The sequence below is a fragment of the Castor canadensis genome, chromosome 6 (assembly GCF_047511655.1).
Source record: "Castor canadensis chromosome 6, mCasCan1.hap1v2, whole genome shotgun sequence".
NCBI lineage: Eukaryota > Metazoa > Chordata > Mammalia > Rodentia > Castoridae > Castor > Castor canadensis.
Window position 1 is genome coordinate 134,730,255 of NC_133391.1, and position 15,382 is coordinate 134,745,636.

The window sequence follows — 15,382 nt, forward strand, 5'->3', positions numbered from 1 at the left end:
TCTACGTCCATGTTAACTCATTTAGGGAGCAGCTGACATATCAAAGTGGCTTTTGTTTGTTGTCTTTATAAGAGGACACTTAGCAAAAACACTGAACAAATGCATTATGGGGCTCTCCTTATATGTAACAATGTGTGTGTATCTAAAACACAGGATGAAACTAGTACACATCCTTCCTTTGGTTAGTTTCACTTCCTGTAGAGCTTCTCCATCTACAGAGTTTGTTTTTCCCTGTAGAATCACTCAGTAGATGTTTATGACAGCACAGCACTGGACAGAAACAGCCAGTGGAACAGTTTGATCTTCAGAAACTGTAGCAGGTTAATTATTCTGTAACATTCAGTTATTAAGGAAACACATTTGCTTCAATATTTTTTTTTCCTTGTCAAATTTGGGAAGGGTTGGATTATGAAATTTAAATTCTTTAATGATCATTGTGTACAATAATTTACCATTATCAATTAAACATGTGCCCCATGCTGTTAAAGATACAGACTTCTGTCTGTTAAATCTAGGAACACCAAAAATACATGAGTAGTAAAATAAGAACACAAGTGAACTGAAAGATATGAGTTATTCACCCTGTGGAACAAACTTAAAATGGTCAAAGGATGCAAAAGTGGACACGAAAGACAGTTTATAGTTCATTAATAAGCTTCTCTCCTTGTTTATCTTAGTTATTCTTATAGAGCATATTAGAATACTTTAATCAATCAAGTTTTATTAAAGTTATAATTAAAAGATTTTTATCTTTTAAAATTTTAGTTTATTTTTTAATTTTTTTGTCCCCTTATAAGCAGATAATTTAACATAATTTACCTTTTCATGTACCACACACATTTAGGATTACACTAATCCCAGGCATTATAGGTTAAGGTATTTGAAAAAGATAGAAATCTGAATACCAGATGTTACCAAGTAACCATACTCACTTTAATGGAAGGAGGGACAGAATTGCAGAATTTGGGATGCATGTTTGAACATCTCCAAATTCATGACCACTCATAGAATACTAGGAATTTTTGGTAGTGTGAAAACTGTCCATTCTCCCTCTGTACAATTCCTCAGGCTTCACTTGTAGTGAGACTACAAAGCATTTCTCTGATTTTTGTGTGCCAGACACATCTTAGAGTGTAAGAAAGACACAGATAACCTGACTTTGGCCTTTTTTTTTTTCCCCCAACCCTGTCTCTTTTCCTCACCCTCCAAGAGCTGCAGGACTTCAGTCTTAGGGAACCAAGCCCCTACTGCAAATCAGATTCTCTCTTGCCTCTAAACCTTCCCTCACGGTGTTTTGTGCCTAGCAAGTTCTACTCATTATTTAGATCGCCTGCTGGACACTCTTTCTTCCTGGAAGTTCCCCTGGTTCTTCTAACTCTGAGGACTGGAGATGAAGTGCAAGTGCAGGATAGGATTTCTGTGCCTGTGGGACTGAACAGCTGTGGGCAAATGAGTGAAAAACAGATGAATGATTCTGTACTATTATTTAAAAGAACTCTCTTGGTTTGAGGAACAGTTAAGTAAAAAGTCTTTAATTCTGTTCTAATTGAGGTGTGTGTGTGTGTGTGTTTGGTTCAAGTAAAGGCAAATATTTTTAAAAGAAGTGAAAAAAAAATCAGCCAAACCAAGAGGAAAGCTCCACATATCTAACATGCATCAAAGTTATTACATGATATTTATTTATTTTGCAATTCTGAGGATTGAACTCAGGGCATAGCATTTGCTAGGTAGGCATTCTACCACTCGAGCCACATCTCCAGCCCTTTTTTCCTTTTAGAGTTATTTTTCAGGTAGGGTCTTTGTTTTTGCTCTGGGGCTAGCCTGGACTATGATCCTCCAACCTACACTTCCCTCATAGCTTCAATTACAGACTTGACCCAGCACAACTGAGCCATAAGTTCAGATGAGGTCTTGCTAACTTTTTGTGCATGCTGGCCTTGAACCACTATTCCCCTGATCTCTGTCTCCTGAGAAGCTGGGATTACAGGTGTGAGCCATTGCATCCAGCAGGTCATTATATTGTAAAGCAGACTGTGGAGTCTGTGCAGGAAGAAAATAGCACCTTATAGCAAACAGCTATCGCAGGAAGTACAGCTCTGACCCTTGGCATGGGAATTTCTAATAATTACAGTAAATGTGACATTTTGTAGTGAGTACAAGATTTTCCAACCATTATCTAATTTAAACTGCAAAACGAGTCTGAGATTGCGTTACCTCCACATTTTATATGGAACCAGTGAGAGAGATGAGCAATTTATTTATGATCAAATGACAAGGGGGAAGCAACTGCACCCAATTCTGAAGCCCAGGTTCTTAACCTTTAGGCTATTCTCCTTTCCCCTAGCTGCAGGAGGGCCTGGCACAGGTCTTAGGTTGGGAAAACTATCTGAATAGAATTAGCGTGGAATAAAAACCAGAAGTGGAGGCCACACCACTGGGAATAACTGTATGGCTATGTGGCAGAGAAGGGGCTGAGAAAAGTAGATAATAAATCTATTAAGTAGTGATCAGTGCTTTAGATTGCCACTTCCATGACCACCCTGTGAAAGCACAGCACAAGGTAGGATGCAGGCTCTGCTGTGTGCAACAGCAGGCAAGGTCAGGGTATGGTCAGCTAATACCACATGCAGCCATTCAGGTGACTTCTATTACATGCATTTCCATACATCCCCACTACAGCCCAAGAGAGGCACTTAGGAACAATAGGTAAGTGTTTCTGACCTAAAATTGAAGCATCTCGTCTCTCAGATCCTCCAGCAATAAGGCTGTACCACCAGCTACCTCTTACCTCTATGAGAAGGCATAAAAGCCTATTTGCTGTATCCTACCCACTAAGCAATCCCTGCACAGTCTCCCCTCCCCACTTGCTGCCTCCTTTAACAATATGAATCCCCCCCGTAAAATGAATATATTCTAATAAAAATTTGTAATAAAAAAAAGGAATTTGATATCCATGAAGTTCAAGAGGGTTCTCAAAAGAAGAAATTCAAATGGCAAAAAAGCACATGAAAAAGTGCTCACCATCTCTAGCCATAAAAGAAATGCAAATCAAAACCACACTAAGATTCCACCTCACCCCTGTTAGAATAGCCATCATCAAAAACACCACCAACAACAGGTGTTGGTGAGGATGCGGGGAAAAAGGAACCCTCGTACGCTGCTGGTGGGAATGCAAACTAGTGCAACCACTCTGGAAAAAAATTTGGAAACTTCCTAAAAATCTAAACATTGATCTACCATATGATCCAGCAATACCACTCTTGGGGATATACCTAAACGAATGCGACACAGGTTAGTCCAGAGGCACCTGCACACCCATGTTTATTGCAGCACTATTCACAACAGCCAAGTTATGGAAACAGACAAGATGCCCTGCTACTGACGAATGGATTAAGAAAATGTGGTATTTATACACAATGGGGTTTTACTCAGCCATGAAGAAGAATGAAATCTTATCATTTGCAGGTAAATGGATGGAACAAGAGAACATCATTCTTAGCAAGGTCAGCCAAGCTCAGAAGACCAAAAATCTTTTAGATTTAGATCTAGGGCAAATGCAGCAATGTGGTTGGACTGGGACCACACGGCAAGGGGAGAGCACATATGGGTGATATAGAAATAGGTAGAAAACCCAAAACGTGAAAGCGTTTGATGTCCCCACTCCAGAGGAACTAATACAAAAACCTTAAAGCAACAGAGTAACCTCTGTTACTTCTCTGATGAGAAGGGGATCAGTAACCAGGATAAAGATCAGTGAGAGATGAGTCAACATGGGTTGTAACACATGTGTACATGAAAGCAATGCTAGGAATATTTCTGTATAGCTATCCTTAACTCAACTAGCAAAAACACTTTGTCTTCCTTATTATGCTTGTCTCTTTTCTCCAACAAAACTAGTGATAAAAAAGGCAGAACAGAACCTGCCTGGAACTGAGGGACGAAGGGAGGAGAGGGTGGGAGAGGGGAGACAGGGGGAGAAATGACCCAAACAATGTATGCACATGTGAATAAATGAATTACAATAAAAAAAATAAGACAGAGTGGCACCACTGCCACTGTGAAACTGCGGCACTCCTAAGTTTATCAGATGAGAAGAGTGAGCCATGGGTCTGCTCTGCTGTGTGCTAATCAAGAAGAATGTGAAAGCACTTGAAATTCTCTGACAGAATGCAAATAAATCCCTGCTAAGACTATGCTGTATTAAATCCATAACACAACACAGTAGGAAACAGTGGAAAACCAGACCATTCTGGTCACTGTTGAAGAACAGGAATGTCCTCATCAGGTGTGACTCAGTGCTTAGACATGGTGAAGCACATTAGAAAGTGGCCTCCAGGGCATGTCAAAGACTGCAGGGAAGGCTTCACAGACCACTGTGCACCTCCTTTCCTGGCAACATCTCCAGCAGACTCCTCACTTCCTCCCTAAGTCTTCAGTGGACTCCTTTTTTGACAGCTCACTCTCATGAGGACAGTCTATGACATCATCCGCCTATGGCCTCTCCCCGGGAATTGCGACATTCTTAAATTAATCAGACAGGAAGTTGGGGAGGCTGATATTTTTATCTATGAAGTTTTACAGATTCAGCTGTAACAGGAAGAGACACACCCGGACAGAATGTTACAAAGGTGGGTGGGCAAACCCTGCTGAAATATGGCAAAAGTTCTGTGAGATAATGGATTTAATTAATCTTAAGCACACAAAGCAGCAGCCTGAGCAGTCATGTAGGCCGAATCTCTAAACAAAATAAAATCTCAAGATACAAACTTCTCTTTTCCTACAGTGAAACTGGGAATTCTTCCAAGACTACTTTAAATAACACTACTGCTCAATTATCTTGTGGGAAAATAGTGATTATGTAGACGTCCAAAACATAGCCAATTTGCCCACCTCCAGTGGAACTCAAAATGCTTTTGTTTAGTTGGTAAACAGTATTTACAGTGATGTAGATAGGATAGTTTCAAACCCACAATCCAGAAGCTGGTATAAATATCTTCCTTTGGTCTGTGGCTCTCTGAACTCTCCAAGTGTTCCTTCAATAGTAGGGATTTTTCTACAGATTACTGATAGAGACATACTTAAAATAGTAAGGCAAACATTTTGTTTTATTCAATTCAACAAATATTTATTGGGTTCCTATGAGGTTGACATGTTACAAATATCCATGGGGTAAATTCTTGTGTGTACTGTGTGGTCTTGCCTTGCACACAGCCTGTGAGGTTATATGCGGTGAACAGACCTACTATGGGTCACACTGGATTCTAGGCATTGGTGATTTATGAATAAATCATTCAAAAATCTCTGGTCTCAGAATTTACTTTCTAGTGGAGAAAACAGGTACTAAACTAATAAGTAAACCATATTGTGCTAGTAATCAGTGCTCTGGAGAAAAAAAATGAGCAAAATAGAACTAGGAATGTGGGTGGAGAGTGGTGTAATCGTTACTAGAATGAAAAAAGAAGGCCTCACTGAGAAGGAGTAAAGACTTAAAAGAGGTAAAGGAAAGAGGCAGAAGACACTAGTAGAGGAGGAGTCCAGGCTTTTGGAACAAATGCAAAAGTCCTGGGGCTAGAACGCAGTGCATGAGGAAGAATGTGACTGATGAGGTCACACTGATGCTGAGGCCAGATCAGAGACTTGTATGTAATTGGAAGCCCTCCACTTTTTCTCTTAATGAAGCAAGGAAGATTCTGGAGGTGGGGATGTTGACTGATCATGTGATCTGACATATTTTAGGGGTTCTGAATGCTGCTTTGTTCAAAACAATTGTTTTGGAGCAGAGGTGAAGCACCTAGAAAGTGACTGCAATAATCCAGGCAGGAGGTGATGGGAGGCTTAACCAGGGCTGGTACAGGTGGTACGCAGTGGTCTTCTTTAAGACACCTTGTGAATGTAGGGACAGCAGGATTTCTGGAGGGATGGATTTTGGATTAAAAATTAAGCAAAGGAAAAAAGGAAAGAAGGGAGGAAGGAAGGAAGGAAAGAATTGTGTGCTCTTACTTTGTATACAACCTGTGAGGTTATATGCAGTGAACAGACCTACTATGGGTCACATTGGATTCTAGGCACTTGTGATATATTTGTGAATAAATCATTCAAACATCTCTGGCGTTGGAGTTTACTTTCTAGTGGAGAAAATAGATAATAAATCTAATAAGTAAAATATATGGTGGTAGTGACCAGTGCTTTGGGGGAAAGAAGAAAGGAAGGGAGGGAGGAAGGGAGGAAGAGAGAAAGGAAGGAGCAAGGGATAATCCCAAGATTTTTTGGCTGAGAAAATAAAAGAAATGAATCACCATAGTTAAATGAAAGGAATCAGCAGAGCAAGACTGTGAGATAGGGGAAGCTCAGGAATTCAATGTGAGATACTGCAAGTTTATGATGTCTATCAGATATCTAAGGGGATGTTTTCTTGTGATTAGAAGACTGTTGTATATAGTATCTATGTTAATATGAGAAATTTTGAAGTCTACAGTATAGGAATAGAAATATAGTTCATTATACTATTCTAGTCCATTGAGAGCACAAGACGTCTGGTGAGTTCTAAATGGCTGCCTGCTTCCTGCTAGTAAATATGAAAAGCAGTTTGTGATGGAAAGACTTCACCCATGAAGACTTTGTACCTCTTAGGGAAGGGGAAGAATGGGTAAAAAGAACTCATCTTTTACGTCTTGGTTAAGAAATATTATTACAAACTAATGGTTAAACTCTTTGGCATATGTTGAAAGGCAATTTCAGTATTTAAACCTCATTATGGTGCCTCAGACTCCTTTGGCTGCTAAATAGTTTTTTCTAATAGTGGGATGAGTAAACCCTTAAGGTCTTTCAGAGTCACCACACAGAGCCCACCAGCCTCATTATTACCAAAACATCTTAAGCCTTAGCTTCTCCATTGAAAGTGAAAGAATCAATAAAAATGGATAGTTATTTCAACTCATCCAACATGTAGTTTTTCTGAAGGTAAAATAAAAAGCTGAAATATTCACCGCAAAGCATGATGATGACACAAATTCCCATTCTCGGACTGATCCTGAGGAGGGGATATGATTTTAAGATTATCACATTTCAGAAGTCAAAGCCTATGAGCCAATCTCTTTCAACTATGTGCTTTGTCAATTATGTTTTATCAGTGATAAAAAATAGACTAGCAACAACATTGAACACAGCACTATAGTTTATAAAGCACTTTTTATGTGTATTATCTCCTTTGATGCTTATGAATACTATGTGAGGTGAAATGTCACTTCTATTTTCATAAAAAGAAACTGACTTCGAGTGTCTGCGTAACAACAAAAGCCAGATCTGCCTCCATGCCCTTTCCTTCCAAAGCCCCTATTCTACCATGTTAAGTTCACTTAAGACTCTTAAGCTTTTACTATTTTGCCACCCTATGGGCTACAAACAAATTCACAAGTGGCTTCTACCTGTGCCACTTAGTACCTCCCATATCCCTCCTCAGATAAGCTTAGATGAATGGAACTGTCTCAGACAATCACATGCTAGAAAGGTGTGCATGTAGAAATCCTTCACCCTTATAAATGAACTTCATTCTGAAATAGACATTTGGACATTATCAATGAGGAAAACTTGTAAATATATGACTAGCTCCATGGGATCAGATTGGATTTTCACAGCTTACTGACATGCTTCCAAACATTCTGGAGCAGAGGATCTCTCCGAAGTACAAGCTATAAACAGTGGGTGCCTATGTGTGTTCATGTGTTTGTATGTGTACACAGAAGCTTGTGTCCAGAATAGAGGAAGGAAGAAGCAAGTCAGAGCAAGGAGTCCTTAAAATGTCCTTTCTACTGTGAGTTTTTTAAAATAATAAATAGCCCACATCATTAAAAATTAGAAACAAATATTATTTTAACTTTGTAAAAAAATAATTAGATAGTATAGTATGAAAAGTGTTCCAGTTGAGCCAAACCTCCAGTCCATATATATAAACATGTTTCCAAAAGTAGAACTGGTAGAAGAGACTAAGGGAGGAAGGAAAGAAGAGAACACCTGTATAGGAATAAGACATAATGAAATGCACTGAAAACTGCTGAACAATACAGGATGGGGGAAAAGGGTAAGGAAGAGTAGTAGAGGGAGTTACCAAGGTAAAACCCTATTGAACAGTGGATAGACACAAACAATGAAGGACAGGAATGTGAAACAGGTCATGATAAGGGAAGGGTACTACTGGAAGAGGGAAAGTAAATGAAGAGGGAAAAGAAGAGTAAATACGTTATGTATATTTTCTACACATGTGTGAATATGGAACATTGAATCCTGTCTAAGCCATTTTAAGAAGGGGGAGGAGAAAGAGGGAGAATAATGGAGGGGATGAACCAAACTGGGTTACATTGAACACATATACAGAAATGCCACAATGAAACCCTCTGTACAGCCATTATGTACAATATATTTAAAAATGTGTGCTAAATGTAGGTGAATCAAAATTAGAGTGCTCCATGAGGTCAATGTTCTAAAAGATATGTGGTTCCCCTTTTATCCTGCACCTGTTGACAAGTAATGATAGGAAATATGCCACTTTGCACACCTATAAGAATAGTGTTGAATGATGGCTTAGTTACATGGCAATAGCATAATTTTTTTAAAAAACTAACAATATGTTTTATAATCTTAAAAAATGTAAGACTACATTCTAGTGAGACATCCAATGTCTTCATAAGATCAAAAATTGGACTAACTTATAAGTTAGTAAAAATAATGAAAATTTAATAAAAAGGAATATATAGGTTGAGGTTTAAAATAAAAACAAATTTCATAAATAAATGCAGCATACAAGGTCAAATGGAACTGTCAGGATAATCTAATGGAACCAAGATTCCATCTGTGGGACAATACATAAAGATGACATATTTAAGGGTCATAATGAAAACAAAGCCGTGACTAGTTTTGCTGGGTACAGGTAGCTCATGCCTGTAATACCTCAGGAGGTAGAGATCAGGAGAACCACGGTTCAAAGCCAGCCCCAAGAAAATGGTTCATGAGACCCTATCTAAAAAAAAAAAAAAATCACAAAAAAGAGCCTTTAGTTCAAAGTCCAGTGCCCCCCACCAAAATAAGTAAATAAGCAAACAAGCCATGGCTAATTTGGAAAGGGGGTCAAAATAATACTCTTGGCCAACCCAAAGAAGAAATGGACTAAAGCAAATCCAATATTCATGGAAGCTAATCCACAGAGAGATGGATGAGGGACAAAGAGTGGGGTGTGGTAGGGAGGAACTGGTTATAAAAGCCTGATTTTCTTTCTATGATTTTACAAGGTACTAATAAAAGTAGCTTGCATATGCTTAGTAGTTAATTCTTGAAGCGCTTACTTTTATCCTTGTAGAAGTGCTCGTAACATTTCACTTGGTGAGAAAGGTATTCTTTGTGCTTCAAAGAGATTGTGTGACTGTCCCCAAGTTGAGGGAAACAACCTTGTGCTCTAGCTTCTTACTTCGATGAGAAATCTTGTTTATGAGAGGCTAAAATAGTGAATGGTAACCATCATCCAGGGCCAGGCAACACTCAATGGTAAAGCCAATAGAAATTTTAATTCAAACTTCTGAAACCTTTTCTTACTTTATAAAGTTAATATTAAAATAAAAGTTATATGTTACTTATGGATACATTTATGAATAAGTAAGTGATATTACTTATCTGGCCACCTTGGATGCTTATAAGAACTTGGTTCATTTGTAACATTTTATCTCTGTCTTGCATTAGTTTATGCTATCTTTATTATTTGTTAGCCCCGAACTTAGGCAAACTATCTAAACTTACTAAGTTTCAGTTCCCTCATTTGTAAAAAGGACAATAATTTTACAAAGCTCCTGTGGTTATTATGAATATTACTTGTTTGATGCAGAAAGTACTTTGCTATCACTCAAGTACCCAGTGAAATACTCTGAGGTTTGCTATAGAATTGAACATTTCTTCTTTGTTTTTATTTAAAATTTTCCTATAGACACATTTGTAGAGTACAATATACTATATTTATAAAATACATAGAGTTTTATTAAACTTTTTCTTAATTAAAAACAAAAATTATAATATAAGCTCATTTTATAGATGGGTTTTCTTTTGTTTTGCTATGGTATATTTTCATCCTGTTTCCTTTCTTCTTAAAAGAACTGAGATGCACCAGGCCTCTCCAGAATAAGAAAATTCATTTCTACAACTGGAAATACCCCTCATTCTCAGTCAGCACTCATCATACAAGTGGTTACAGTTTTCAATAGTCTTGAGTCATATAATGAGCTCAGATTGTTCTTGGGACTGGCCTTCAGATTACACAAACAGAAACAGTGAGTATTGCCATGAGCTCCAGGAAGTGATTTTAAACATATCTCACCCTTTGTAGATTGTTTGTGATAAGGATTGCTTCATCCATGTTTGAACATCCTGTGTGTAAAATAAAGGTTCCAGGAAGAGATGGCCCTTCTCTGCCTGCACTGAACTAGAGAAAGGTTAGATCAAGAAGAATCGACCTAGACAGTAACACACATACGCAGGAAAGCAACGCAAGTCAACTCCCTGTATAGCTATCCTTATCTCAACTAGCAAAAACCCTTGGTCCTTCCTATTATTGCTTATACTCTCTCTTCAACAAAATTAGAGATAAGGGCAAAATAATTTCTGCCTGGTAGCGAGGGGGTGGGGGAGAGAGGGAGATGGTGAGGGGAGGGGGAAGAAATGACCCAAACATTGTATGCAAATATGAATTAAAAAAAAAAAAAAAAAGAACAGACCACAACAGCCAGAGTGCTGCTTCGGTCCTCTGCTTGGGAGGTCATCTTGCTTTTAAAACTATCCAGCTCACTTGAAACTTTTAAAAAGGCTCAACAATTACCAAAGAGATGTCACTACTCTTGCTAGAGTTGAAGTCTATGGTATAATAAAAATCTTATAATTAAAATTAATAAAAGACTCAAGATTCCTTTGTTAAAATCTAGTAGACCAGTAAAATGGGACTATAAATTCTTAGAAACACAGGACACATGCAACAGCTAAAATTGTACTTTAAAAAAATAACAGTGTGATTTAAGAAAACTCAGACCAGAGTCTTAAGTAAATTGTCAGAGGGAAGAAAAAGGTTGAGTCATGGCAAAAATAGATTGCAAAGAAAGTCAAAGTAATCAGAACAAAAGGTACCAAATCTCAGCTCTGGGACAAGCAATAAGACAGCAAAGAAAATAAAGGGCTGTGTGTACACGAGCATGTATATATAATACGTATATGTTCCAGAAAAGTGACACACAGCTCATTAAAGGATTCATAGTATCACCACTTTCTGTGCCCAAAGTTAACTTCATTAGGATCAGAGGAAAGTTAATGCTTAAACACTCCTTTGCACATCTGCTACTTCCATAATGTCTGTGCATTTGTCATAAATTAGGAGTGGAGAAGGGCAAAGAGCCAACTGTCAAAACAAACAGGCAATTCTGGATTCTGAGTTTCACATTATTTTCTCTGAGAATTGTGGAAGCTGTCTAACCCAACTGTGGCCCACCTAGTGCTGGCATGGAATAACCATGACAAGGATCTTGGCACAGCTCTGCCCTCAATGGCAAGGCACCTTGGCACAGGTCATGAGGAAACCTTGTCCCTTTGGTGCCCCAGGCCTAGTAAAGAGATAATGAGCTTTTAATATTGTTAATGTAGCTAGGGGTACTAAAAGAACACAAATACCAGCAATTATCTGGGGTAGGCACTAAGTTATGTCTTCTGTATTATTCATGGATGCCTGCTCTGCATATCAGACTTCCTCCCTGATTACTCTGTGCTCCTTACTGTCAATGCTGATATTTTGTACTGTCTGTACTCCACATAGTGTCTAGTCTGCAGTGAACTGGAAGATTAAGCCCATGGCTAGCCTTTTCTGTTTCTTTGCTTCAAAAGACCAGATCAGAGAAGGGACTCAGACAGGCTGGCCTACCTCTTTTTTTTTTTTTACTTTCCTGCTTCTTACCTCTACTCGGCTCAGCTCCATAGGACTAACATGTTCTATACCTTCTCCTCCTGTGTGTGGTGGGGTATGAGCGTAACAGCTGGTAGTTAGATACAGCTAGAGGTAAAGAGGATCTTGAACCTAAGCTGAACATTACACCTTGCCAGAAAGCTCCACACTAGCATTCTAAGCACTAGTCAAGCCATTAACGGAGTGAAGCTTTTTTATACTTCTTTCAATCTGGTCTTGACATCACCTCATCAGCATAAGAAGCTCGGTAGATTCTGCTAACAAATTTGTCTTTTAGCAATGACTTGAATGCTTTCAGAGAATCCTGGAGAGAGAAAAGACAGGTGGCTGCCTCTCCTTTTCCCGGACTGTATCAGATAGGTTTCTGTCAATTCTTTGTCCGTTTCTGTCTTGTTGAATTTCCAGTCTGCAACTTGGCCAGTGGTTGAGTTCCCTTCTAAGGTGTGATAGACTAATAAAACCTATTATTTATTTTTCTTTTATTCATATGTGCATACAATTTTTGGGTCATTTCTCCCCCCTTAATAAAACCTATTATTGATGGTATTTTTTCTTCTTAGATTTATCCTGACTCAGGCAAGCTCTTTCTTAAAAGGAAGAATCTCAAATTCAATGCCAGATTGTAGACTATTGGAGTTTACCTGAAAGTTTCATTTAGTTTGCTAAGAAAGTCTAATATAATTCCCTGTGTAGGGTAGCTGTTGTGAATCAGTTGGAAGTAGAAATTAAACAAATAGTTATTGATCCCCTGCTTGGTGCCAGTCACACTCTGGTTGCTAAACACTCATCAACAAATAACAACAAAATGTTCCTGCACTCAGAGACAAGGGCAGAAGACAGATAGTGAACACACAAAAAAAAAGAAAGATAAACACAGGTAGAAATAACAGCTAGAAAGAAAACAAATCTACACAGAGATATAGAGAGTAAGTAGGTGTAGTGAAGTACCGTGTAGATAGGCATGTTCTGAAAGTTCTAGGAGGGTCAGACATCTGAGCCGAGACTCAAAGATGAGAACCAACCTGCTGAGTGAAGGTAATGGCAAAGACTCTTACGGGCAAAAGAAAAGGACGCGAAAAAAAAACCAAAACTCTAAAGTAGCAATGAGCTTAAGATCTCTGTTCTTAAGGAACAGACAACAGGCATTGTCCATGGATAACAAAACACAAGAGAAAGAGTAGGAGATAATGTGGGAGAAGTAGGCTGGTATTGGATTATGGAGGACCACTTAAGGAATTTTAATTTATTATAAATGCAATGGAAAAGTCACAGTGGGTTTTCATCTAGGGAATAAGTTCATGCTGGCTGTTGAGGGGAGAGCAAGAGTGGTGAGAGGGAAACAGGAGACAGTGTAAGGAGCTGTGACAGCAGAATCTGTAAGAGCTAGTGTTGGCTTCCATCAAAGTGATCAGAGAGATGGGGAGAAATGGTCAGGTGTGGTCTTTGTTTTGGTGATGGGTCAACAGGATTGGCTTATGGGTGAAATATGCAGGAGGAAAGAGAAAGGGAGAGGAGTCAATATTTTTTGGTCATTAGCTGATATAGAAAATCAAATATTTGTGTTCTCTTAAATTTGATATGTCTATTAAAGTGAAGGTGTTGGATGTGGGAGTCTGTGTGAAGGAATCAGAGCTGACTGTGTAAAATTGTGGCCTATTAACAGATTCTCTGCCTAGATTCCAAGGCCAAAACACTGGCCATATCATCTTTTTAGCCTTCTTATTACTTAGCGGTTAGCAAAGAAAAATTTAATAATTGATAGAGATACAACTTTGTCTTCTATCCCAAATCATTACAGTAACTGTTAATCTTTGGACTTCCAACCTGACTTTTTTTAATCCTTCCAGAGACCTAATAAACTATTTCTGACATACTGTTTTCTAAGTCTCCTCACAGTATGTTCACCTCCAGCCTACTCAACTCCGCCATTTTAAACGCTTCTCACAATTTACCTCCTCCAGGAGCCTTCTGAGACACACTACCCTGTCTCATGGTAATTTCATTTGTTTCCTCATCACACAGACAGGCATGCCCCAAAATGAAGATAACTTGAATTTTAAATAAAGTTTTGAATTCAATTGTTTACAGGATCAATTCACACACAGGAATGTTATGCATTATAGCTCTTGCTTGATAATCCAACAGCAATTAAAGTAAATACTGGAAAGCATTTTAGAGGGTGGAGATCAGCACCTGAAGCTCCAAGGGGATGGGGACAGTCTGAAACCTTCTGCCACAACAGAAAGATAAGTTTCCAAGGACAGGAATCCTATCTACAGTGAGATAGAAGAGGAACTGTAGTTCTTCCCAAATACAACTTTCAGAACCATCTGATTTCCCTGACTTTGTTTCCAATACTGTTATGGGAAACTTAAACTAGCAATTGGAGTATATATTTCTTTTGCACTCTATGAGGATGGTCATTTTTCACTAGGGAGGAAAGCTATAGTTTATAAATATAACTCTTACCTAGCATTGGAAGGCTGGGGGCTCTTTGTAGTAAAAATAACAGGTGCTAAATATAATAGAGAAAGGCATCTTTGTAAATTTTGCATGGAAGCTTATAAGGACCCTGTGTTACATGGCATAAGGAAGGCTAAATTAGACTAAAGTGAATGGACAAAGCTTTGTTGAGGAAAAAAATTTAGGGAGCAAATGATTCCTAAACAGCATTAGCTTGCTCATTATTTTGACAGTTCAGTGAAAATCTGTTCATAGAACAAGAAATGAAGGCAGTATCTATCTATCTGTCACCTATCTATTGATCTACCTATTTACCTACCTACCTACCAAGTAATCTAATGGTCAAAACTGGTATTATTAATTTGCTATAGGGTATTTGGAGAAAATTTTCTAGGGTTTTTTTGGTGCATTATATTATCCCATTAATTGCCAATCTGCAGTTGTCAACTCTCAAAGAAAGATCTTTCATTTAAAAATATTGGGGACTATCAGTGGTATATTTGCACAACCATTTTAGTAAATAGTTGGAATCAAATCTTAAATTTATATAGTATTTTTATTGAAATGATAAAGAGGAGAATGTTCTTACCAGTTGCCTTTTTGACTTATAAATTGCTGCACTGCATAGCCAAACTGTTCATTTGAAGGACCGGAAAATATTTTTGCATCTGGGAGGCCAACATTGTATGCCAAACAGCAATTTAAAATACCTATAAGAAAAATGAAAGCATGGTCCATGTTTATAATTTTTTAATGTAAGTATACAATATAAATGTTAAAGACCACTTTTAAAAACTTATTTGATCCAATAATTATTCTTCTCATCAGTTTTCAAAAGTAACAGAATCTGCATCTAAGAAACTTATTTGGAGCCCTGGAAGCACACCAAATACTTTAGTATTATTGTCTTTGTTTTTCAGAGATTTCTGAGGTTAGGAG

General features: G+C 38.1%; 1 protein-coding gene across 1 annotated transcript in view; it reads right to left on the reverse strand.

Annotated features, from left to right (window-relative positions):
* The window catches only part of Itga2 (integrin subunit alpha 2), a 102,118-nt gene that overhangs the window by 55,263 nt on the left and 31,473 nt on the right, over positions 1–15,382 (reverse strand). The window contains exon 2 of the mRNA XM_074077504.1: positions 15,033–15,153. Within this exon, the coding sequence (XP_073933605.1) occupies positions 15,033–15,153 (121 nt within the window). The remainder of the gene's footprint in view (positions 1–15,032; positions 15,154–15,382) is intronic.